Source organism: Gnatocerus cornutus, chromosome 3 (assembly GCF_029298725.1).
Source record: "Gnatocerus cornutus isolate USDA-ARS CGAHR chromosome 3, icGnaCorn1.1, whole genome shotgun sequence".
Lineage (NCBI taxonomy): Eukaryota > Metazoa > Arthropoda > Insecta > Coleoptera > Tenebrionidae > Gnatocerus > Gnatocerus cornutus.
Window position 1 is genome coordinate 13,324,365 of NC_142235.1, and position 25,886 is coordinate 13,350,250.

At 36.6% G+C, this 25,886-nt stretch overlaps 4 protein-coding genes across 4 annotated transcripts in view; 2 read left to right on the top strand and 2 right to left on the bottom strand.

Moving 5' to 3' along the window:
- The window catches only part of LOC148177150 (ly6/PLAUR domain-containing protein 6B-like), a 32,815-nt gene extending 27,192 nt beyond the window's left edge, over window positions 1-5,623 (top strand). Inside the window, exons 2-4 of the mRNA XM_088031789.1 lie at window positions 1,089-1,299; window positions 4,918-5,048; window positions 5,099-5,623. Of these exons, the coding sequence (XP_087887915.1) occupies window positions 1,095-1,299; window positions 4,918-5,048; window positions 5,099-5,323 (561 nt within the window). The 5' untranslated portion in view covers window positions 1,089-1,094 and the 3' untranslated portion in view covers window positions 5,324-5,623. The remainder of the gene's footprint in view (window positions 1-1,088; window positions 1,300-4,917; window positions 5,049-5,098) is intronic.
- On the top strand, window positions 1,339-3,308 carry LOC148177151 (cytochrome P450 6j1-like). Its single transcript, XM_088031776.1, has 4 exons — window positions 1,339-2,036; window positions 2,086-2,549; window positions 2,596-3,060; window positions 3,107-3,308. The coding sequence occupies exons 1-4, from the start codon at window positions 1,549-1,551 to the stop codon at window positions 3,271-3,273; spliced, it is 1,584 nt and encodes a 527-aa protein (XP_087887902.1). The 5' UTR covers window positions 1,339-1,548; the 3' UTR covers window positions 3,274-3,308.
- Window positions 5,624-12,868: 7,245 nt separating the features above from the next.
- On the bottom strand, window positions 12,869-14,764 carry nes (lysophosphatidylcholine acyltransferase 3 protein nessy). The gene is made up of 4 exons (XM_088031783.1): window positions 14,588-14,764; window positions 13,666-14,406; window positions 13,324-13,616; window positions 12,869-13,275 (listed from the first exon to the last, which is right to left on the bottom strand). The coding sequence occupies exons 1-4, from the start codon at window positions 14,685-14,687 to the stop codon at window positions 13,003-13,005; spliced, it is 1,407 nt and encodes a 468-aa protein (XP_087887909.1). The 5' UTR covers window positions 14,688-14,764; the 3' UTR covers window positions 12,869-13,002.
- Window positions 14,765-15,818: 1,054 nt separating this feature from the next.
- Window positions 15,819-21,232, bottom strand: LOC148177153 (uncharacterized). Its single transcript, XM_088033261.1, has 11 exons — window positions 21,170-21,232; window positions 21,028-21,063; window positions 20,923-20,958; window positions 20,780-20,809; window positions 20,559-20,645; window positions 20,390-20,503; window positions 20,150-20,335; window positions 19,990-20,103; window positions 19,872-19,940; window positions 19,150-19,822; window positions 15,819-19,105 (listed from the first exon to the last, which is right to left on the bottom strand). The coding sequence occupies exons 1-11, from the start codon at window positions 21,230-21,232 to the stop codon at window positions 15,819-15,821; spliced, it is 4,695 nt and encodes a 1,564-aa protein (XP_087889387.1).
- Between the last annotated feature and the right edge of the window lie 4,654 nt (window positions 21,233-25,886).

A 25,886-nucleotide genomic window follows, 5' to 3' on the forward strand; every position in this document is an offset into this window, starting at 1 on the left:
GCACATTGGAGGAATACGGGCTAACAAATTCGCAGTCTAAAAACCACGTAATATTCCGTAGAAGACTGAGACAAAGAAAAGGGGGTGAGTGCTTCTGGGAGAATCAGGAAGTAGAAAGACTTAAAGAATCTGCATAACTACCTTGGGTTCACCTCTAACAGTAGCAACTCGGCAAGAAGTGGTGTAAAGAGCCTAACAAGGCGTTAAGCATCGTATGGGGAATAAGAGAAAGGAAATTTAACGCGTGCGATGTGTTGAAATGTAGACACCCTGTATATTTCCCATACTAAACAAACTAATTTTTTACATACTCGTGTTTTATACGACCGCTATAAAAAGCGGTCCTCACAAATTTCCAGAGCCGTATTTACGTGCCCACACATCGCGGCAACGCTGTTTGCATTCGTAGTACGTCGTAAATTACACACAAAATAAGAAAAAACAACTTTACCCGGTCGAGTATGAAAAACGGCACGTTAATAAATAAAATAATTACTTTGAAGAAACCGCAATTTGTCCTTAAAACAAACCCGCGAGATCCCTTTTTCGATTTCGCTATATTTTTCTTTCGCTTTTCCTTGCATACACATATTTCATCCTTAAAATTATTAGATACGCCCACGTGCACATAATGGATTGTTCCAAAGAAAATATTAACTGGCTCCGTTTTCGTTCCTTGTACCAAACCGGATTACTTTCGCCAGAAAAAACAAAGGGAAATAAATGTATATCATTCCCTTCATGTGGTTCGTGCTTGGGTGGATCATCCATTTTGTAAGATGGCGACCGCGAAGGATCTGAAAAGTTGGCGCTGTGGCGAAAGTTAGCCAGCTTAACACTTAATAAATTGATTATGTAAATAATTTGGTGTTAGGCGAGTAATTAAACTGAGTTGGAAATGGGTGGTGAGTTGTTGACGGGGTGCAACAGGGATTCAGCGATATCCCTATTTATTAATGGATACGCATTTACATAAGTTATGGGAAAATGGAAGCGAGAATCCGGTGTGATTGTCACTTGTTGCTCGCTTTCATCCAAATCTCGACAATGCTGAGGTGATTTTTCAATTTTTTTTCTTTTTTTTTCAGATTGTGATGTTGAGACTGAGCATGTTGTTAAGCTGCATTTTCATGACTAATACCGCTTTAGACAAGAAACACTTGGCTTCCAACTTTTTATTAGAGAAACGCGAGATTTCCTCCGACTTCGAAAAGTACTCCGTCACCTGTTACATCTGTGTCAACGTCTCGGACAATCTCGTTTGCAACAAATTCGCCATCGACCGACCGTGTAAACCTGGTAAGTTGCGATTGTTAACTTGCTAATTGATAGTCTGAACAACGTGTGCCACCAAAATTAAAAAATCAATCGTGGGATTTCGTACCACCGCAAGCGCCCCAATTTGAAGGGATTTGGGATCGGAAATCAAAGAAAACGACTGTTTGTCCTAGAAATTTCAATATTTTTATGAGACTACTGTACTTTGAGTTTATAATTAGTCAAAAAAATGAGTCCTAGTTAGTAAATAGATAAGTAGTGGTAAATGTTATGCCAGCGCTTATCACTAATTATATTTTAATTGACACACATCGTAAACACTGTCGGTATATAATCGCTTCCTTGCCCAGTTCCAAGGGCAAAATGTCGCTTATTTTCATCGCCACCAACGTCCTCCTTGCCCTCATCGTCTTCTTCTACTTGTTCACCACCCGAAAATTCAAGTACTGGCAAAAGAAAAATGTTCCTTTTCTTCCGCCGCTCCCCTTCTTTGGTAACGCGTTTGGACTCTTCACCTTCCAGGAAAGTTTCGGGTCTTTTGTCCGAAGGATGTACAACACTACCAGTGAACCGTTTATTGGTTTGTTCATGTGTGACGAGCCCTGCTTGTTGGTCCGCGATCCTGAACTCCTCAAACACATTCTGGTGAAAGATTTCAGTGTCTTCACCGACCGAAGTGTGGTTGAAAACAAACGAGATGACAGCATGGGAGCGAATCTTTTATTTAATTTGAAAAATCCCGAGTGGAAGAGCAGAAGGTAAAAACTCTAAGAATAATAATAGTAATAATACTCTTGATAATGATAGAAAATCAGTGTCTCCGATCTTCACTTCCGGAAAAATGAAAAGCATGTTCCAACTAATCTCAGCTGCTGGTGACGACTTCACCCATTTCCTATCCCTGGAAATCGAAAAAAATCCTGTGGCCAACATCCGCGAGTTTTCAATGAGATACACCACGAACGCCGTCACTTCGACTTCTTTTGGCGTCGACGCCAACAGCTTCACTGATGAGACCTCCGAGTTCAAAGCGGTCGCCAATAGAGTGTTTAACTGGGCCATCTGGGAAAGGGTCATTTCAATGTCTTGTTATATTATGGCGCCCAAAATCGTCAAACTCTTCAGACTGCGATTCGTGGATAAGAGGTCTTCGGATTTCTTGAGAGAGATATTTTGGCAAACGGTGAGTGAACGAAGAGAAAAAAAAGTGACAAGACACGACTTGTTGGATTTGTTGATGGAGCTGCAAGACGCCGCTCCGGAATACTGGGGTGAGTATGATTGTTTGCGTATCAAGAACAACAAGTGTGTTTTCAGAGGGCGACAAACTCGTGGGTCTGGCTGCTCAGTTTTTCATAGCAGGCACTGAAACAACTAGTACTGCTCTTACTTTGGCTTTGTATGAACTAGCTGTGAACAAAAACCTGCAGGAGACTCTAAGAGAAGAGATCCGCGAAGTAGTGTCAAAACAGGGGGAATTAGCCTTTGCGACCATAAAAGAAATGGGGTTTCTGGATATGTGTCTTAAAGAGACCTTGAGAAAATACCCAGTTCTTCCGTTCTTAGACCGACAGTGCAAGGCTGATTACAAAATTCCCGGAACTGACGTCATTGTAGAAAAAGGAACGTTTGTGCTCATCCCATTGTGGGGGCTACATTACGACCCCCTCTATTACCCAAATCCTGACGTTTTTGACCCTTTGAGATTCACAGAAGAAAATGTTCAAAGTAGGCCTCAATTCACTTACTTCCCGTTTGGGGAAGGACCCCGTCATTGCATTGGTAACTTGATCAGTTTTTTGAGTCTTTTTTAAATGAGAATTGATAGGGGCGAGATTCGGAGAACTCGGCGCCAAAATTGGGGTAGTAAAAATCATTTCCAAGTTCGAAGTGGATTTATGTGAAAAGACGCATCACCCTATCAAGTTGGACAATAAAGGTCTTCTGCTAGCACCGGTTTCAGGACTTTGGTTGAAATTCCGAAAATTGTGTTAAAATGGGTCAGGAGGAATAAACATAAGTTTAATGATGGTGTTGTTATTTTACTTCTACGAGATTCCCAAATTCCTCCAAGGTGAGGTGCTCTGGGCGGTATAAAATGCCACTTCTTTGTACTACATTTAATCGAATTATGTGGAGAAATTTCGTTCTATTAAGGACATGCAAAGTAATTTCCACCTCTGATCCTACCTTCAAAGCGTTTTGAACTGATGAGCTTTCGAGCTTAAAACAACAAAAAGAATTATTTATCCCCTTTAAAATTTAACAGAGAAAGTAGAACAAACAAAACTGCCTCCATAAAATAGCTCTTCATATTCGTCCGAAATGAAACGCGTTTCCTCTGCGCCAAACTCCTCATAAAATATGAACTCTTGCAGTCATCTGAAGGAAAATTCGCGCTAAAAGTACGCGGAAGAAGATAAATTGATAGTTCAGCAAGAAATGCGCACATGTAAAATAATGTTCGAAAGGGGAAAAAGTCGACGTGTCAGAGCGTTTCGGGACACGCGTGTTTCATCATTATACGAAGACTTTCGTTTTTATGGAGTAAGTTGTCGTTTCGGGAAAGTGGAAGTCGATAAATGCACGTGTCAAACAACGTACTTTTCGGATGTTTTTATTTTGATGACGATTTTATTGTCGCATAAATTTCGCTGGAAATTATTTTTTCGATGGAGGTTTGTTTCGACGGTTTAGGGGCTGTAAAATTTATTGGGGGATATTGGGGATAAATTCGATTTTCTCGGATCAACGTCAGGTTAATTAGTTAGCGAAGTTTGATAATTCGATTATTATTAATTCGATGAGTTACTAAATTGTAGTGTTAAATATTAGCGGCGGTATGTTAATTAACCTGACAGATTATCAGAATTACGGTCTCTCTCATTTTCACTTATCAGCTTATCACTTTATCGAACACAAACTTTTCTACTGACATTAGGCGACAGATTATAAAACTCAAACGCGAGAGAAGCAATCTGAAGATCTGAACGTGTTTGGATTCTAAACACCCAAAGATCAGAAGACTCGGAGTGCGCGGTTCTCAAATTCCTCCAAAAAGAGGTGCTCTGGGCGGTACAAAATGCCATTTTATAAAATTAAACGCGCGCTGATTAAAAAATAATAATATTGCTAATTATAATTAGCGAGTATCCAAGACCTGGGGCTTTCTTGTACGAGTAGTTTTATAATGAATCCTCAAACTTTTCTCACACACTATTAATACTTCATGAATGCACTTTAAAATTGCAGTCGTCCAAGTTTGATTGAGTTTTCTTTTTAATCTTAGCATCTTGTTCATGACACGTCATTATAATAACCCCTTAAATTGTTTGATAACGTTCCAGACAGCTTCATTAAAACTAAAAACTTCTTCCAAAAAAAAAAATACAACTTCCGTTCCACTTCGCAAATCAACGTCACTTCCAAGCGGATCACAGTTGAATCGTAAACTTTTGAAGAAGTTAACGGTCTAATTGTTCGACAAAGAAACTTACACATTTGAAATGTAAATGTTTATGGCTCAGGTGGTCGAAAAAGATTTCCAACGTTAACGAAATTAGTCGGAATTCTTGGCAAGCTTTGTTCAGGCTGACAAATCCAATTTGCTTTAATTGAAAATGGTAATTTGATTTGCAGGAGAGACTTTTTGCCACACTTTGCACATCATGGACTCCAAAGGCACCAGCGTTCTCGTTAACAAGAAGTGTACGACAGACAAAGAGTGCCAAAGGACAAAAGTGGGGTGCGTGGAAATCGACTCGCAGAAGGTAAACAAACTGTTTCTTGTGACATTTGATGGATTGACCCAACTTTCTAGATGTGCGTCTCTTGTTGCGATCAAGACTACTGCAACATCGACGTCCCTACCAACTCCACCAACGCCCTCTTCGACGACAAAATCACCAAAATGCAAATGCTCGCCAAGAACTTGTTTCGCGAACGAGAAAAAGCTCTCACGACCACGATCAAGGACACTAACAGTGCTTTTGCTAATCAAAACTCGTTTATTTTCATCATGGCTTTCATGAGTTACCTTCTTTAATGACTATGGTCCTTTTGCTTGGTTTTCCGTCCTTTTTTTCTTGAGTTTGTGTCGTCGACAATCACGCACAAGGTGAAGCGGGTAAACAGAAGAAGAGAAGAAACGAGGTGGCAGTGAAGAGCGACTCTGCGAGTTTATTTTTATACATTTTTCTCGTGGCTTGTTGCTGTTTTGCATCCGTTGATTTCAGTTTTGGGGAATTTCGAATTGTAATATTATCAACGAAGTATCAGTATGTTGTAATGATTTATTGTTATGTATGTAAGATGATTAAAGTATTAAACGCAGCCAAATAAATGACGATTTTCGCATGTTTGCTTTCTGAAAAAGTACAAATAAAGTCCAGGAAAAATAGTCACAAAAAATTCAAAAGCTTGAAATAATTCCCACAAAGCTGACTTTTGTGTGGACGTTCGGTTTATTGTTCCAAACAAAATATCAAAAGTCCCAATCGATAGGTGTGCTGCTAAAAAAGTTACGCAGTGGTAAATGTCAAAAAAACAAATATTTGCAAATATTTTGTCACTGGTAATTTCAATGGCAAAAATATTTATTATAATAATTGTACCTTATCAAATTTGACACAAAAAAGATCTCGTAATATTTTTCGTAGGAGTTACCATTTTTGAGATTAAAAGTATTTTTCAAAATTTCAATTTCTTATTCTTTTGTGCATCACAGTCGAAACATAGAAACTTAGTGCCTTTTTTTAGATTGAGTGAACTCAACCCACAACTTATGAAATTAATCTTCTACAAATTCTTTTTCATGGTACTCATTTTCTTTAAGAACTTCTTCTAGTTGTTGAGAGTCCTCAAAAGAACTGGATGGATTTTATGTCGGTACATATATCTTTGTTGAAATCGTACAATTTAGACTCATTTACTTAAGATTCAAGTAAGATAAACCGCGGCAATTACCACATACTGTTGAAAAATAAAACTTAACTTTTTGACGCAAAATTAAAACTATAACTCTTAACACCATTAATAGCTATTTAACAAACAAGTTTGTTAATGAAAGCGATTAATAACACAGTCGAACAATTTTAGAAAAATTTCTTGTTACAAGCAATCTGAAAATGGTTTCTAAAAGGTAATTCTTTCCTGAAAAACTATCTATAAAATCATTATGCCTACGTCGTCAAAAAAAAAGTTATTAATTTTTTTATTGTCTTCCGACGAACAAATTATACAAAATTTAGTATGTTCTATTTTTTACACATAAAAACGCCAAAAGGCACTTGAACAAATGTTTCACAGATTTATTTTAATAAATGGTTAACTACCTCTTGAATAATGTGTGTATTTCGAGCTCAAATTCACATTGCAGATTTTGAAAGAATTCCCCGCGACGTAGGAGCGCGACAGCTGCCTTTGTCAAACGGCAATGTGAATTTTTGCGCTTTTATTAATGCACAATAGTTATTTTTTTTAAATTGCTATACAAATGTGTTAAAAATATCTCAGTTGTCATTTAAGATTCTATTCAAATTGTGTTTAAAATTTGTGAAAAAAGCTGTTTTATCAAATTAGTTTCCAAACTCACAACCTCAAAATTAAAATCAACGTTTACACTAAACTATCAACATCTTATGTCACAAATGTCAACTATCCTTTTATTTGCTTTAGATTGTAACAAAAGTCGTACTTTGTAAAATTTTCGTCGCTTTCGTCGCTTTTTCGTTGTTGAATAACGATTTCTAGTATCCAATAAATAAAACACTCCCCTGATAATCAAAATTGATCTCCAAATTTAGTGTAAACGTAGTTTGCAATAAAACAGCGTTTCTTTCTAAAATTTTAAACACAATTTGTATAAGATTAAAAAAAATAGATATTTTTATCACAGTTATGTTGAAAAGAATTCGAGAATTTCCGCAAAAATTAAAAAAAATCTTTAAAAATTACACTTCTTAGGCGTCGCGATGTTAAACAAAAATAGTGATGAAAAACAAATTTTTGCGACAGATTGTGGAGCTTAATCAACCATCAGATTACGCAAAATTACAAAATTTTATCTTTGAAATTAGAGACGATTTTGGGGGTGACCATAAGTGTTCGACGGAAGGCAATAAAAAATTGAATAATTTTTTTTTGACGACGTGGACATATTATCTTTTTGAGGTGTTTTTTAGCACAAAATTACCTTTCCGACCATGTTAACAATGTATATGTAACAAAAAGACTATTCTACTGTGTAACTGAGCGATTTTAACCGGCACGAACGTAGTAGTGCCGTAAATAAGCGAGCTTATTAATCGCCTATTTACCATTAGAGTTAGTTACAAAACTTTACCGGTGATCGAATATTGAAAAATTCAACAAAAAAAATTGGTACAAAGGTGGTTATGCAACCAAATATACAAAACTAAAGTGAGGTTATGTGTATGATGGGTGTGCCCGACGTGTCCGCAGTAGACAAATTTGAGTGTAATTCCAAACGATGTCTATCAGATTATTATTGAATTTTTGACTTCAAGAATTGTAAACATCAAATTAACATTCAAATGACATCTTCGGAAACATTATATTAACAAGCGCCCTGAACGTTTACACACCCCGGGCGGTAAAAATTGCCCAAATCGTCTGCTGTTTAGATGCGTTTATAAATTAAAATCACTTTACCATAATGAAGATTGATCACCAAAGTGGTGTCTACCTAAATTATTATCTCAATTAAGACAATTAAGTCATATTAAAACATTTTTATACAGCGCCATCTTGTGTACTTTTTGTGCACCATCTACAAAATTGACAGAATTGACAGATGATGAAATTTACAAATGTCAGATGTGACAATTCCCATGAATTTTGAAAAACCTAATTATTTAAATTAAAAGTTTTTCGGCCAAAAAGTTTAATACAACTCTTGTGCGTTAACCATTTTACAGCGCTTAATCAGTTTGAAGCACGACGGCGTAGTTACCACACGCGACTGAAAATAACTATTATTGAATTGCGTTTGTGATTGGTTGCCTATAATAATCACATTAAATCATTTATTAATAGCCCACTTTAATGCACGATTTCAGCCGTCAAATCATGCATTAATGGTACCTAAAAACAAACGATCGCCGGAAAAACTTTTTTTTTTCACTAGTTTATATGAAATTAATAAAAATACAGTTTTAATTGCCTTCTAAACTTCATTTTAATCTTCATGTCTATAATAAAATTGGTCATTACCAATATTTAAAATTGGTAATGCACAACATTTTTAACCATTTTGTCGCTGTAAAATCCTTTAGAAATCTTAAAAGCAAATATTGTTTCACTTTGTAGAAGTCTGCTGCAGGGTTGACTCCTAGAAGTACTCAAACGTTTCAAATCATTCTTTAGGTTTTGCTGCAACAATGTTACAGTACGACGTGGACAAAAAATGTCTCAAATATTTCAAACTATCGTTCTAGATAACAAAATCATTATGTTATTATGCTATAGTCGGCAGTATTAAGTGTCAAACTTGCCTCTAAAGACGGTGATGGAGACTAAAATGTAACATTTTGGAAATAATCCTAACTGTGCCTTTACCCATTTGACATAAACTACTCCATTTTATATTTTAAAATAGTAGTTAGAACTATATTTTTATTTAAACACATTGAATAGTTAAGTTTAATTTTTTGAACTCTTTGTGGTAATTTCCGAAATTCATTTAGCCCAAATCCGATGAAAATAACGCTTAAGTGTGAGATGTCAACGAAGATATTCAAATATCCATTTTATTTCTTTCAGGATCTTCAGAAACTATATCAAGTTCTTGAAGAAAAAGATTAAATTCATACGATGTTAGAAAATCTAGTAGAGTAGACTTTATGGATGTATTCTGTTATAAAAAAAAGTGCTCAAAGTACTCTATTTTAAAATACTGTGAAAAAGAAATGATTTCTTAAAGAATTCAAAAAAATCACTATATCTTGAAAACGATTACTACGAAAAATATTATAAAGTTTTTTTTGTTGCAAATTTGATAAGGAAATTTTTTTATAATAAGTGTTTTTGCCATTGGAATCATCTGTGACAAGATATTTGCAAAAAATTGTTTTCTTTGACATTTACCACCACGTAACTTTTTTAGCAGCACACTGATGGAAACTTTTGACAATTTGTTTAAAACTATAAAATAAAGGTCCACACAAAAATCAGCCGTATGCAAATTATTCCGAGGTTTGTTTATTTTCCCTGGACTAAATAATGGTGGAGGCGCCGGGCCAAACTAATTTTCCTTATTCAGTTTCTAAACTTGAAAATAAAAGATGTACATAGCTAATAAAAGAAAAAAATATCTATAGACATCTCGCTCCGCTCGCCTGCCGAAGCTAAATTTAGCTGCGATTAACAATCAAGAGGCAACTTTCCTTTCCAAGTTTTGACAATGTCACCGACGACAACTCTCCTCCTCCTCATCGCCCCAACTCTGGCCCTCACTGAGACCTTCCGGTCTTTCGACTACTGTAAAATCAACTGTGGCTCCAGCGAGCATGCAGCCTGTGAATGTAAAGTTCGCGGTTCCCGACATGAAGTTCTGTCAAATCCCAGTTTGGTGGAGTTCCGAAGAAAAATCCTCTGGGCACACAACTACTGGAGGAACCATGTGGCCTCAGGCAATGAGCATAGACCGGTAAAAGGTCTTTTCCTAGTAATTTTAAACTGAGTTCTGTAGTGAGAAAATTTAGGTTACGTTGGTCAATCGGCAAAGATGTTGCGTATGAACTACGACATGGAACTTGAGCACATTGCGAGATGTCACGGTATTCAACATTTTATCTACAACGGTAATCAAGACCGACGTTTCGATCCTTGTAACAAAGTGATGAATGGAGATACTTTCGGGCAGAATCTCAAGGCGTACACGGAGAAAACAGCGAGTAAACTGTGGCACCTCGATAGTGAAGACCACTGGTAAAGACAGTACCAAAAAAAAACACGAATAGAACAGTTTTCTAGGTACAACGAAATATACAACGTTACTGTTAACACAATCAACAAGTACCATGGCCCTGGCTATGGTGTCGAGAACTTCACTCAAGTAGTCTGGGGAAATTGTGATTTGTTGGGGTGCGTGCGTGCAGAAAACAAAGACAACTTCCCCAGTTGGAAGTTCGCTCTTATTTGTAATTATGGGTCCACTTTCCACGACGTGAGTAATGAAAAACATATGCCTGTGTACCAACGCGGGTTGAAATGCAGTCAGTGTCCTGAGGGAATAAAGTGCTTTCGAAACAGTGAGTTCCCGTTTTTGTGCGGGGAGGGACGGCCTGTGCCCACTGATGACGCCACAGCTGGGGGGCGGAAAACAACTGTTCCTTGGGGTTTACTAGTAGTGACCGGAACCATTGTTTTTAAATAAAAAAAACTGTCTAATATGGTGGTACGCCTGCTTGTCTTCTCTTTGACAGGTCTACCAACCGTTTTCAAGTCTCAGTGCTCATATAGCCCGGAACGAACTGGTCGTATCCCAAATCAAGTAGCTATGACTGTGACGTCACCAAACCCAAACTTAATTACGCAAAATCTTCAACTTCACCCTTACGGAAAGCCCAAAACTCACCCCCAAATCAAGTTCGGTGCACAATGAGTGACCCCCATTGCAATTTAAGTACTTCTAAAAAAATTTTGCGTGAAAAAAACTAACCTTGCGAATTTCCTGGAGACTTTCAAAAACGGCCCGGAAGTGTCCACAACACAAGAATTTCGTCCACAAGACCACAGTTTTGTCCACAAACCACAAAACTCCTGCAGTTCTGTGCATTTTATCACTTTTTCACCCACTTTTGGAATCAACCAAATCGAACGTGCGCCAGTCACTCGCAACGTTACCGACCGAGCTGGAGAAGATGATCCAATCACGAAGCAGCTTAGGGGCGGGATGTTCAAAATATGACAGTGCTGCCAACATCTAAATGCTTAAGCAACCAAGACGTAACGGAATTTTTTCAATAAATCGCACAAATTTCAGGCAAAATGCAGTAATGAACGACTTTTTTATATCAATATGAGTCGAATTATACAGCAATTGTGGTTGAAAGTCTGTAAAAGTCCGGAAAATTCTTCACAAGTCATTAAAAGTGTGGCTTAAAGTCATCACAGACACTTTTACCGGTCAAAATACGTTTTTGGGGTCAATTTGCACAACCAGACTCGATTAAAACTCGAACTTGGAGGAGCTCCAATGAGAAACGAGCCTCAGCGCGGGTAATTCAAATCAAATCATCTTATCAGCAATTTTAACTAATCACAGACGAGTTTTTACCGCGGGTTTTTTGAGATCCATGGTTTTCAAGTTTGAATACCGTCTAAATTACAGTCGGCTCTTCCCACAAACGTCAAAACTTGATAAATTGCTAAAATGCTGAAAGTACTAGTTCTTTTGGTGTTGCTCTCCACTGCTTTTGCCACAGACGACTATAAAACATTCGACTTTTGTTCAATTAACTGTGGGGAATCCGGCGCAAAACATTCCGCGTGTGACTGCTCCAACAAAAGTCCCCGTAAAGAGATCTTGACGGAACCTAGTCTCATAGAGTTCCGCACTAGAGTACTCGACGAACACAACAAATGGAGAGACTACGTCGCGGCAGGAAACGAAAATGTCACATATGGACTGCCCAAAGCGACGAACATGATGCTCATGAACTACGACATGGAGTGCGAACATATCGCCCGATGTCGAGCAATCAACAGTTTCCAGCACAAAGAATCGGACAAAACAGGACACGATAAATGCAGACTCAGCACAAAAAGCAAACACATGGGGCAGAATCTCTACGGACTTAACATATATCTCATAAATTATATGTTGGACTTTAATTCTACAAAGCACTGGTGAGAGTACCCCCATCCCAATAAAGTGACAACTTTCTGTTTTAGGTACCAGGAAATTTCTTTAGTAACACTTGACCAGGTCAAAAAATTCTATTCCATTCCAGGATCTGGTCATTTCACTCAATTGATGTGGTGGAGCGCGGACAGAGTGGGGTGTGTGCGTGTGCACCATCCTGACAATAAACTGAGCTGGAAGTTCACTCTGATTTGTAATTATCTCTCGACGGTCAGCAGTTCGGGGAATATGAAAAACAATCCGATTTATGAGATTGGGGAGAAAACTTGCAGTAACTGTCCTAATAAAATGAAGTGTGAAGACAAGAAATATAAGAATTTGTGCGGAAAACCTGAGCCTATTCCGGACGAGGCACCATGGACAGGTGCAAGCAGCCAGCAGTTCTTGACCGCAAACTCCATTTTTGTCTTGGTTACAATAATAATTCTGAGAGTATTTTATTAAATTTTGGTTTTGTTGTCTTGGTGTCTTTTCTTATCCTCTTTCTGCTTTTTCATGATTTAGGTCTTCCCCACTTTACTACATACAAAAGATTTTTTGTATTTATTTACTATTATCTTCTTCTAGTCCTTCATTTTAAAATTCTTCCGATCCAGTTAGTTTAATTAGTTTTAGTTAGTTTCTCATTCACACCATTACACCCTACAAAGATAAAAGAAAATAGGTTCCAAATCCGGGGATTCCCAAACATCTAAAAACATGTATATTTCAACACTTTTAATAACAATAACAAATCACATGTAAATAAAATTGTGCTGTGGATAAAGTCACGAAACAATGTAAATAATTGCGCCGTTAAGTGGTGATATAAGTACTTCTTAATTGTGGCTACAGTATCATTCACTACTTTCTTTTCTGCTCTTTTTGAAAACGAAGCGAAGAATGGGCCCATACAGGACCGGCCAAACTAAGAACAGAAGAGAGCCCACATGGGAGACCACGCTGAAGGCCGCCCAATATCTGTCAAATTTCAACAGAGCGAAGGGGAGGAGACACCAACCCATGAAGACAAAAGTGTAGATGCGAAGAAGAAGATTTACCACCAAAGTGACGGACGGGGTGGAGAAGAAAGTTCGTAAAGAGTCGTTGGCTTTTACTATGGACTTTATCTGAAACAAAATAGAAGTAGAGTGGAAAAAGTATAGTTCGGGACTTACATCGCGTTCCATGTAGACAACCATAAACTCAAAGAAAAAGCAAATGTAGTAGCCGCTGTGGAACCCGTGCCACACAGCTAAAAAGAGCAGTGTTCCCAACTGACTCAACTGTCTATTCCCTAGGAATTTGAGCCTTTTGTAGATATACTGAGCTGACCAATGATTCGTGTTGATGTTAAACGATTGGATGTAATGAGTGAATTCCGTCGTGTTTTCAAACGTGGACAGCTTCACGTTTTCGACTCCGTTCCACAGCTCCGCCCCTGACTCATCCTTCCCGTTGTACGACAGTCCTGTAACAACCCAATGAGAATTCGTCCCCGCCTATCGCCACGCCCTCACCGAATAAAATACACGCCCCCTCTGTCAACAACCAACACGAGATGTACTTATACAGAGTGAACCGCCCCCACAATCCCAACAGCGCCATTTTTCGGAAAAAACCAACTTCGGCGAACTCCGGGGAGTACATGTAGTCGTCCCATACTACCCACCCCAAGACTTGGAAAATTCCTAGATAAAGAACACCCAAACCGAAGCGGGTGAGACAGGCTTTGACGCTGTCAGGGGGTTGACTAGTCGGGCTGAATTTCCCAGCAACGAAGTCTTGGTAGCGTTTCATGGGGAATTGGGGGCCCACCATGAAGCTCGCTGGGAATAACGAGTGCCCTAGGAACTCGAGAATCGTGGGGCATTTCTGAAGGGCGACTTTTTTGTTTTCTGCGCCGAGTGATTCGGGGGGTTGTTGACCGTCGAAGTAGTCGAAAGCGACACCGATTAGGCGCAGGACTAGGATGCATTGGGGCATCGTCCAGTTGATGTCGTAACTGTCGGTGCCCACATAGTAGTAACCTAATAAAAGGTATCCGAGATTGAATACAAAAAGCACGCCGACGCTCAGGGCTGTGCCCCCCAATACAAATAAAAGGGAGTAGCTTGTACAAATGGCGAATACTGTGTGTAAGATGTCCCATCCATAGTTCCAAAATCCTAATAAAAATCCAGACGCTATTGCAAACAAGTGCTGGGCGGGGGCGGGGGCTCCATATACGAATTTCCGGTGTATCAACGCTAAAGGATAACCTAGAAAAAAACGAATTAAAGATTCATTTAGGTAAATTGCTAATCAATAATACAACTTCAACTTTGACCTCCACGTATGTTTGTTAAGGAAAACGTAATCTTCCATTGAAAAATTCGCGTAATTATCGGTGTTCCGATTGTTATTTTGAGGTTATGTTTGATTTTTTAGGAGGTCACTTACCTGCTAAAATAGTAAGAAGTAGTCGCAAAGCCGGCTCATTTGTGCCTAAAAAACTACTCAATTTCGTAACTAGACCTAGAGGTTCCTCGTCTTGTGACATTTTCAAATTTGAGGTCAAGAACAATACCTTTACGTCATGATACTTGTAAATACGGGCTAGGGAATTTTGGTTTGACATTTAGTGACATTGCATGTAAAACAAAACGCATAATTATGGGAAACAGCGGAAAATTAATGAGTGTAATCCTGTTGTTTTGTTAGCAATTTATTGCTAATTCTAGACAGTTTATTACTGAAGAATGAAACAGTAAAATACCAGCAAAAATGTTTAAATTTATTATTTGGGGACTTTAGTGTTACCAATAACCGAGGATGTTCCAATTAATTGTCTTTAATTAAATCATTACAAATTGAAATGACTTTGTACAATGGACGATCATCGACCTTTTAATGTAATGTTTTATTGTTTTTTTAATGAAAAATTGTATTCAAAGTTCAATACATAGTACATTGCGTGTATTGTTAGTTGCATACATCAAAGATAGATCGGAACAGGGACGGATTATTATTAGTATTGTCGCCCCTTCATTTATTTCTGGTAAACAACATATTCAATACTCATGAGTGGTTGTCTTGTATCGAAATTTTTGGTAAAACTACATTTTTTCGCAATTGCAGGAGGCTTTGTGAATTTTAAGTACTAAAAATTTGACAGGTGTGAGAATAAAACACCACTTTACGAATTACATAAAGTCCGTTTTTTTATTAAAAAACCACCAACACCGCACTCTCCCAGCACTTTACAACCGGCAACATCGTTGATGGTGACTTTTTGGTGATAAAATCAAATAGGTTAGCTGCCTAATTGACAATTTGATTTCACAAAACGGCCTTTCAGGCTGTGCCGAGTCTAAAAACTATTAAATCCTTTGATTTGCAATCCAACAGGCTGTAAAAGAAACGATTTTAACAGAAACACTGCCTAATTATCAGAAATGTCAAAAATTTGACAACTATTTTCTAACCAAAAATCTCCCTAGGCAACGTTGCCGGTTGTAATGCAGGGGGAGATTGCGGTGTTGGTGGTTTTAAAAAAAAAAACGGACTTTAATTAGATCACTAGAAAGAAAAGTTGAATCAATGGTATTTTTAAGCGGGAATTTCAAAATTAAAGTTGGAAAGACATTATGTTCTTATATATTATTATGTTACAATAAATTAATAAACTAATTTACCGCATTTTCTTTTCCAACAACTTTATAATGCCTTTATGACGACTGGCGTATTGTATCGGCTCCTTCCCCGAATTATCTTTCACATTAGCATCTCCGCCACTCTCCAATAGAAATTTCACCATTTCTTCGTGCCCATTCTTCACAGCATAGAAAAGTGGCGTCCATCTAATGACCATATCTGGGAGATTAATATTCGCTCTATTTTTAACCAACAGCTCCACCACCCCCAGATGCCGATTTTCCACCGCCAACAACAACGCGGATTTCCCAATTTTATTAAAGGCATTAACATCAATATCGCACTGCAGCAACAATTCAACAATATTTTCACGTCCATTCTTGGCGGCATAAAACAGCGGCGTCCATCCGTTTTTATCGAAGACTTTAAAATCCGCTTTGTTCTTCAGGACTTCGACGACGTTAGCATGACCGTTTTCACAGGCGTAAGACAGTGCCGTTCGTCCAAACTTATCCACATGGTCGACTTGAGCACCGGCGAATGTGATCAAATGTTTGACAACATGGGAGCGGCCGTTTTGGGCGGCGCTGAAGAGAGGAGTCTGATGGCTTTCGTTGACGGCGGTGATGTCGCCTCCTTTTGTTAGTAAAATATCAACGACTTTGTAGTCCCCAGTTTTGGCAGAGAGATGAAGAGGAGTTTCACCAGCGTGTCCTTTTTGGTTCAAACACTTCTTGTACTTTTCTTGGGAGAGGAGGGTTTCCACACATTTTATCTGCGAGTGCTCGATGGCGATGTGAAGCAGATTGTGACCACTTTTCGTCCTAACAACTCTCCTAGGATGATGGTCTCTGAGGATGGAATCAAACCCAAACTGAGCCGCGTAGTAAAGACAGTTATAGAGAACTGTCTTTGACTTCGATTTTAAGTAGTCAGTGTTGTGCTTCTGGACCATATAAAGAATGGCGAAGATACTCTTGTTAGCCCGCGCGTACTCAAAAGCGTCCATGCCAAAAATCTTATCCTTTTTATTAATATCGAGCTCCTGGAGCAACAACTCTAAGATATCTTTGTATTGCACACTTTCTTCTTTGACTCCGAAGCTTCCAGTGTCGTCCAACTCGTACACATTTCCGACTTCCTTGACCTTGAGCATGGTGTACCGTTCTCCCCATGAGCAGATCAGCTGGAGGACGTTTCGACCACCATTGTCCACCACGTCGAGCTTTTGACACTTCCTCAAGACTTCGATGTTTTTGTACAACACCGCAAGATGCGGAATTGACTTCTCCGCCAACAAAATATCAAAGAACAACCTCACGTTGGTGTACTGAGTATCAAAAAGAATGTTCTTCAGATCAGAAATCTGCGCGTGGTGCTCCGCGAAGTACGTCGCGACGAAGTAGTCAGCGTACGCGAAGTGGTAAAACTGAGGTTGCCCATCCGTGCAGGTGAAGAACCCGAAGACATCAATTCTCTCCTGGTTCCTCTCATGAAACTTCTTGGAGTCGACGTTCAATTTTTTGAGGACGTCTTCGTTGAACATGGTGATTAACGCCGCCTCCTGGTAGTTCCGGATCTGTTCCTTCTGGAAACTATAGTCGTTGTCAAAGGTAACATTTAAGCGCTTGTGAGACTGTTTCAGTTTCTTCTCCACGAAGTACTTGTAGAGGTCCGTCACTGAAAACAACCCGTTCAACACAGTGTCGCTCTTCTGGAAGTTCTGCACGAAGAGCTCAGTGAGCATGAACAACTGAATGGGGACTTTGAGGAAGTCTCCCAGTTGCACGTCTGACATGATCTTCTTCAGGTCTTGTTTCGCTTGTTCATGCTTCAGAGGAAACGACTTTCTTAGAATTTCTTCAATGAAGAAATCGATGTCGTTCTCGTCGAAAGGATCAACAATTCTTGACATCACCGAAAACTTCTCTTCGATCTTCGTCTTTAGGTACGGCCGACACGCCAAAAAGTGCACGGATTTGTTCTTCGGCAAACTCCTGATAAACACAGATATGAAGTCAAAATTGTTAGCGGAGATCTCATCGAGCCCGTCCCATATATACATCACTTTTCCGGAGGCTAAAAGACGTTTTAACAGCCTCCGGTCGAATCCCTTTATCGATGAGTATTTCGTTTCAAAGAGAAACTTTTCAAACGTTGAGAAAGAGTTCGATTGGATTTGACAGAACGCGGAGATTTCCGTGCTTGTTAAAAAGACAGTCCAGAAGTTCTCATCGAATCTGTTCTTCAGTTCCTTCAACAGGACGGATTTACCGATCCCCGCCTGGTCGACAATGATGTTAATGTTGTTCTTCAGGTTTATCTCGCGGATGTCTTGGACTTGACCGCCGATGCGGTGTGGTTCCAAGTCGCTGAGATCGCCCACGCTTTTGTACCATTCCAATTGCCCTCCAACCATACCCAGGTGGTGAAACCTCTTACTGGGGTTCTCTCGACACAACTTGTCAAAGTCTTCTTGGGTGCACTCTTTCTCCACGATCCACACGTTGAAATGACCACCTTTTTGGTCCAAAGAAGTGCAGCATCCTTGCTTGGCGTGCTTCTCCACGTCTTTTCTTTGAGTGGCGTTGCTGACTAAGACGAAGGTGTCTTTGTCTACTCGTTCCAAGAATTTAAAGTCGATGATATTTCTAGAGACTCTTCGATAGATGTACGGCTTTGGTAGCTCCATCTTCTCCACTGGGAGTTTGTACGACTCTGATAACATTTTCACCAGTTCGTTCGTGGTGATAATATCCTCGAAGCTCGCGTCATCGCTAATCAACTCTCTTAAAAACACCTCTTCTCCGGCTAGGAAACAACAGAAATTATCAATGATTTTGTCGTACAAGTCTTCGTGGTGGTTCAAATCTGACAGCTTCTGGAAGACGGAGCACTTTGGAGGGAGGTTGTTCTGTCCTAACAAAATAAACTTTCCAACTTTGAGCAACTCCATGGCTTTGTAGATTGATGGGTGCTCGTCCACGATGAGTGGACACTTCCCCATAGCCCACAACATCCTGGTGCACTCTTCGTCGTTCAAAGCCTCCACGCCGTCGATGTTGTCTGATGTAATTTGGTACCTTTTGTTGACATCAACAACGTCTTCACTGGCGAGTTTGGTTTTGGCATCTTCAAAGATTTGGGTCGCTTCCTTGGTGGAGTCTTTATCTAAAACGGTTACATCAAACTTGGCGATGGTCTTTTGTAATATTTTCGCGTTGTCGTTCCTTGAAGAGAAAGAAATGGTTTTGATCAAAGGGTCCAAGACGTGGAGAGTCACCACTTGTTGGATTAGGGACTTGCTCACTTTTTCTTTCATTCCTGCAAGAAGTGGTAAGAAACGTGGGCGGAAATAGGAGTATTACCTTCGAAAGAGTTCCACTGGAAGATGAATTGGATGTACTTATCAGCGGCCTCAACATCACAATCGAACGTGTCCTTAAATTCCTGAGGAAGACTCTTCTTTAGTACCTCGAGGTTCTTCTGGTTACAACACAAATAGAACTTCTCCAAGAAGTTGGTGTACTCAAGAAACATCTCCAGTGTGGATACTGTTGTTTTTTCTTTAACTATCTCAAACTTATAGCAACAATCTTCAAGACCACACTTTTCCAACACCAGAGGAAGAGTCGTTGGAAGAACCCTCAACTGGAGATTCTCCCCGTTGACATCAATACCAAACTCTTCTTCTTGGACAACTCTGTTGTTGGTCAAAAACACCAAATTGCAGTCTTTTCTCTCCATTTCTTTATACCCTTCGAAGCACTTCTGAAGACTAAACTCCTCTTGGTTCAGTTCAAAAGTGATGGGAACTGGACCAAGAACATGTTTGAATTGGAAAGCAAACTTCTCTGTGATTTTCGGGGTGATTTGAACCTCCAGCACCAAGTTGTTGAAGATGCCGAATTTTGCGTTATCTGAAGACATCTGGAAGTCGAGGATTGTCTTATCAATGGCGAGGTGTAACGCGTAGTGGCAGGTAGTAAACATTTCGTATTCTTTTCCGCGATTTGCGATTCCAGAGCGTTTACGATAGATCTAGAAATGGAATATTATGAAGCCAAGAAGAATTTCATTTGGTACTCACTCTAGAGTTCTGAAATTTGTCCCTGGATAAGGAGTTGTGGAAGCTGCGTGCTGGCATCTTTCTGGACTCCTGAAAGTGGAAAAATTAGTTTCTGGTTTGTTATATGGAAAAAAATTACTTTTCTTTTGTTCGTCGGCTTCTGTTTTTCGTCTTTGGAGTCCTCGAAAGCTTTCACTTTTCTTTTCACCACGTGAAGATGAGTACCATCCGAAGCGTCATCATCATCAAAGACCTAAAACAACCTAAAATAAAAATGAAAAAGTTGGTATTACTTTTACGTCGTTTTTGAAGGTTTCAGTTTCTTTGAAATGAGGGTTTGAAAAGAGGTTTGATCCAAAGGAATGCACGGATATTTCTTCGTTTTTATTGGAAATGGATTTTTTGGGATCAACTCTGTTTTGATCCAGCATTCTTTCTTTATATTTGTAATTCTCCAAATGTGTACTTCTTTCTGCAGCTTCTTGCTATTTAAAAAAAAGTGTTTGAACTTATCAATTCTAATTGAGCAACTTAATTACATTTCTTCCGAGTAAATCTTCTGGAATTTTGGATGCTGATTTCTTTGGAATATCTAAAAATAGTTCTCGTTGTTGACTTTGAGTTGATTCCTTGTCGTTGGGAACAACGATCGACTGTAATAAAAGTTATTAAAGATTTTTCGAAAATTTGGATTGTTTAGGTACTTACGCTTCGTTTTCCGGGAAAATCTTGAAATATTGGGTTTTTTAAGGTGGTATTCTCTTCTTGTAATTCGTTTTTTTTATATTTGATGTTCTAAAAGCAAATTAATATGCTATTTGTGACGTTTCAGAAAGAAAAAAGCATAAAATTGGTGGAGGCGCCGGGAAATCAGAATTAATTTTCTACCTTATTGTTATTATTATTATATTTTAGAACTAAAACTGAACACTTTTTGGTTCGACTTTTATAAAACATTTCTAAAATCTCTTTTTCTTAATCGTTTTTTTTTATTTGGCACAGTTGAAATAAGTGTATAAAAAAAATTAAACCTCAAAATTTAAAAGTAGTATTATTAATAAAACTACCAGACAATAATTGGAAAAAAAATAGACATTTTTGATTCGATCTTAGAACAAAATTTTTTCAAAAACTTTGTCTCTTGTTCTAAAGTTTTCTAATTTAAAATAATTAATACAAGTGTATGCCATAGTAAAACTTGCAAATTTGAAGACTAAATGGTTAAATTATTATCAGAGTTAAGATTTAGAAAAAAAATAATTTAGATTCGTCTTTTAGTAATAAAAAATTTCTAAAATTTTTCTTTCTTGATGGAAAACACTTAAAATTGGTGTATAAAAGAGTAAAATCTTAATAGATAAAAATAGTAAAAAACCGGACATTTTTAGTTCATCCTTAAAAAAAATTCTAGAATTTCTGTTTCTTGTTCTAAAATTACGTAATTTTGCACACTTGATATGACGGAATGATACAGTAAATTCTCCAAATTTAAAGGTAATTTTATTTTAAAACTGACCGAGTTAGAACATTTAGAAGAAAATTTAAACATTTTGGTTTGTTCTTTAAATAAAAAAATAAATAAACATTTCTAAAATTTCTGTTTCTAGTTCTAAAATTCTGTAATTTCGCACGCTTGATATGAGTTAATGATACAGTAAATTCTCCAAATTTAAAGAAAATTTTGTTAAAACTGACAAAATTAAAACCCTTTTCCAAAAATTTTTGGATCTTAAAAATTCTAAAATTTCTTTTTCTTGTTCTAAAATTTTCAAATTTAGCACACTTAATGCGAGTGAATGAGACAGTAAAACCTCCAAATTTGATGATCATTTTATTAAAACTGCCAAAGTTAGGACATTTAGAAGAAAATTTTAAACTTTTTTTTATTCGTTCTTTAAACAAAAATTTCTAAAATTTCTGTTTTTTTTTCTAAAATTCTTCAATTTAGCACACTTGATATAAATAAATGGGATAGTAAAACCTCTAAATTTGATGACCATATTATCAAAACTACCACAGTTAGGAGATTAAAAAAAAATGCTTTTTAGTTCGTTGTTAAAGCAAAAATTTCTAAAATTTTTGTTTCTTGTTCTAAAATTCTTGAATTTAGTACACTTGATACGAATGAATGAGACAGTAGAACCTCTAAATTTAATAATCATATTATTAAAACTGCCAGAGGTAGGAGATTTTGAAGAAAATTCTAGACCTTTTTGGTTCGTTCTTTAAATAATTTTTTTTTTAATTTCTGTTTCTTATCATAAAATTTTATAATTGAGCACACTTAATGAAAATGCCTCAAACAGCAAAACCTACAAATTTGAATGTTGTATAAATTAATATGTATAACTACCAGAGTTAAGACATTTAATATAAAAATTTAAACATTTTCGATTCGGGTCTAAAATAAAGAGCATTTTTGATGTCACAAAACTAATTTTGGAAGGTTTTTTTATCGACAGACAAATATTTTAACTTACAGTTCTTTTTCCACAAAATTCGTCTGAACTCAACTTAATAGAACGACTTGCACTTTCCGCCTGTTCTTCCAAAATTTCCGATTCTTTACTTCTAGAGCTCTAAAATTGCTTTTATGTATTTAATCTATATAAACTAATATCTATTTGACATTTACTCTAAAACTCGAAATTCCACTGTCAGTTTCATCATGCTCAACAACCTACAATATTTTTTTTAAATTAAATTTACACAAGTTGTATCTCACGTTTTCAAATTGATCTTGTTTTCCTTCACTTGATCGATTTTTCTTATCTCTGTTGTTCTGCCATTGCTGAAATAAACGACCTTTAGAAATATTTGATAACAGATAACACGTTTTAAGTAACCACATGGTAAGATAAAGACTTTAATTTTGACCAAAATATGTATAAAAATATAAAAAATGAAATGATTTGACACGTTATTAAAAAAGCTTACTTCTTTAATTTTTTTTTCGAAAAGCGCTATCGAACTCCTGACTGCCGTATTTCTTGAAAATCGAATGCGATCATCACGGCTAGCCTAAAAAATAATAAATATGGATTTCAATTCAAAATTTAATTAATCAATTTTGCTTAATTAAAATTAAAAGTCTTACCATGACACCGCCGTCTACCTTGACGCTCACAATAATTTTGTTATTTGAGTTATAATATCTCTCTTAAAGATTAGATAGTTGTCTATTGTCAATAGTTTTTTAATTATTTTTGGATTATTTTATCTTGATCTTAGCAATAGAGGAATTTTAAGAATGTAGAGATAAAAACGGATTTAACGCGCTGATCACATTGAAACCACTGATTAGAAATTTGCGCGTTGTGGAAGATTGCTTCTGTTGGAATTGTCAGTGCACTAATGAACGAGAAGATGGCGCTGTGGGATTTGTGCTTATAAAGCGATTGGTTCAACAAAAAAGAAAGAAAAGTTTAATTCGTCTGCAATTTTTTTTTTTCGTGGCCATTCTTCCGTCACATTTATTTACCTTTTCCCGCCCACTCTTCCAATGCCATTGATAATGTCAACTTACGCTAGCTAATTAAAAAATACGCCCGTGACCAATTAAACCGAATAATACCACGTTACGCCACTGATTGGTTAATTTTTAATTATAATTATGAATACAAAAGCGGCTGATTTTTTTAGCAAAATTCCGGGCCCATTAACAATATGCTAAACGACAGTTATAAAAATGAAGAAATGCGTATTAGCCTTGACGGGTTTTAATCTTATGACTTTATGTAGATAATCTCTAATCTAACGTTATGAAATGTGCACTGAATGAATTAATATAAAAAGCGTTGAGACTTTTCCCGTTGCGCGTAACTTCTGGTCTTTCTTCTTCCAGTTTTTCCTCGCATTTTTCCGTTCAATTACGATCGCTATAATGAATGAATGTTCTCGTTTCGACGCAACAATTAGTAAAAGTTGCGCTATAATTCCATAATTCAATTCAATTCACATATGGGAGAGTCGAGAAAAATTCTCACAAGACGCAGATAAACGGAATTACATAACGGCTAATCAACGGTATAACGAATTTGTTACATTTCATATTTATTATCGGATATCTGTGCTGGAAACAATGTAATTATTGTTTGAAGTTTTATGATGTAAATGTCAACGCTGAGTTGTGTAATGGCAGCAGGTGCTTGGCGGCGGCGAGAATTGTCGTTGGAATAAGTTAAGCTTGTTGGAAAAGTTAAAAGTGAGGGCTTTAAGATGACTACGAAAGCACAGCCTTTAGCTGGTAAAGGTTAATTAAAGATTTTACAGTCGCGACCACAAAATTTCGGACATAATTTTTTGACACTGATTTGTACAGTCTGCTTCAGGACTGTGTATTTTTTTTTAATTTGGATTATCAATTCCAATTAACGACAATTTTATAAAATTAATCGAGTTTGTGACCATGACTGTATTATTAAGACATTTTCGAAAGATTCAGGACTTGAAAATTTAACGAGAAAATTGAAAAAATGCCAAAAAATTCTAATTACATATTACAAAAAAATTAAAGGAAATAAAAAAATCAAAAATTTTATGTTGCGACTTGACAACTGTAAGGTTCTAACTAACATTTGCATTAAATTGATCAGTGTTCGCGTTATCAGTGATATCTCTTTAATTTATTAAGTATGTATTTAGTTAAAAAAATGTCAGAATCGATTAATATTATTTTGGCTTGTTAAAGTATCAACTTACTTTTTTATAATGTTTAAAAAAATTGCAAAACAAACAATTTTAATTCTCACAAAAAATCAATTAGAACCTTCTAATATAATTTTCAAGTCGCGATGTATATTTGTTTATTTGAAAAAAGAATTATGTCGACGAAAGCACAGGTTTCTTTCAATAGAATATACAGGAGAAACAGATCTGCAATGTTGCCATTTTTCTAATTTTATGTTGGTTCTACTGCGAAAACATTTTTTTGATACTTAGGGGACTACCTAATTACTCCCTTTTAAAGTGGTGCGCCACTTTCCGGACACCTGTAAAATCAAAAATTAAAAAAAAAACACGACACATTCTAAAGAATTAAAAACTTCCAAAAATCCAACAAATCTGCAGAACCTGAAAATGTCCAAAAAATTCGATAGATAAACCAAAATTGAATCTTAAAATATTTAAAAGCTGCAATAATAAAAAAAGAATAAAGAATAAAAATAAATTAGGAACAGTTAAGAAAGTGAAAAAACTGAATAATCTTTTTTTTTAGTTTTAAAGACATAAGAAAATTAAAAAGATTTAAAAAAGTAAAATTGAATCTGAAGGAATCCTAATAAGAATCTGAAGAATATAAGTAAATCAGGGAATTTGTAAATCACAAGAAAAAATCTAAGTAACAAAAAAGAATAAGAACTATCTGAAAAAAAATATTTATAATTCAAAAGCTTCTTTCGTTGATTTGAAACTAAAATCGAACTCTTAAGTAGTAAAAATCGAATCTAAAAAATTCAAGAAACCAAACAAATCAATCCTGAATTAATCCAAAGAAACTAACTATAAATTAAAATTGAATCTCATAATTTCAAGCCTCAAAAATCGAAACAATATTTCTAGATTAAAAATTGAAAAAATGCACAGAATCTTGTGTATCTTTAAACATTTGGATGAAATTGAATCTGAATTTAAATTATCTAAAAAATCTGAAGAAATTAAAAAATAATTTGAACAATTGTGAAAGATTTGACGAATTTGAAGAATCGAAAAGATCTGAAATATTTAGAAAATCTGAAGTAGCTAAAATATATGAAAAAGCAAATGTCGGAATAATATTTCCATATTAAAAATTAAAAATACCCTAAAATATCTTCAAAAATCTGATAGATTTGAAGATTCTAAAAATGTATTTGAAACTATTTTGAAGGGTCTCAAGAATCTAAAGGATCTTAAGGACCTCAAAAATCTGAAAATAAAAAAAAGGAAATAAATTGTTTTTCTTGCCTCAAAATTTTCTAATTTGGCATAACAGATGTGGGTGGATAAGATAGTAAAACCTCCTAATTTGAAGGTTGTAAAATTAAAACTACCAAA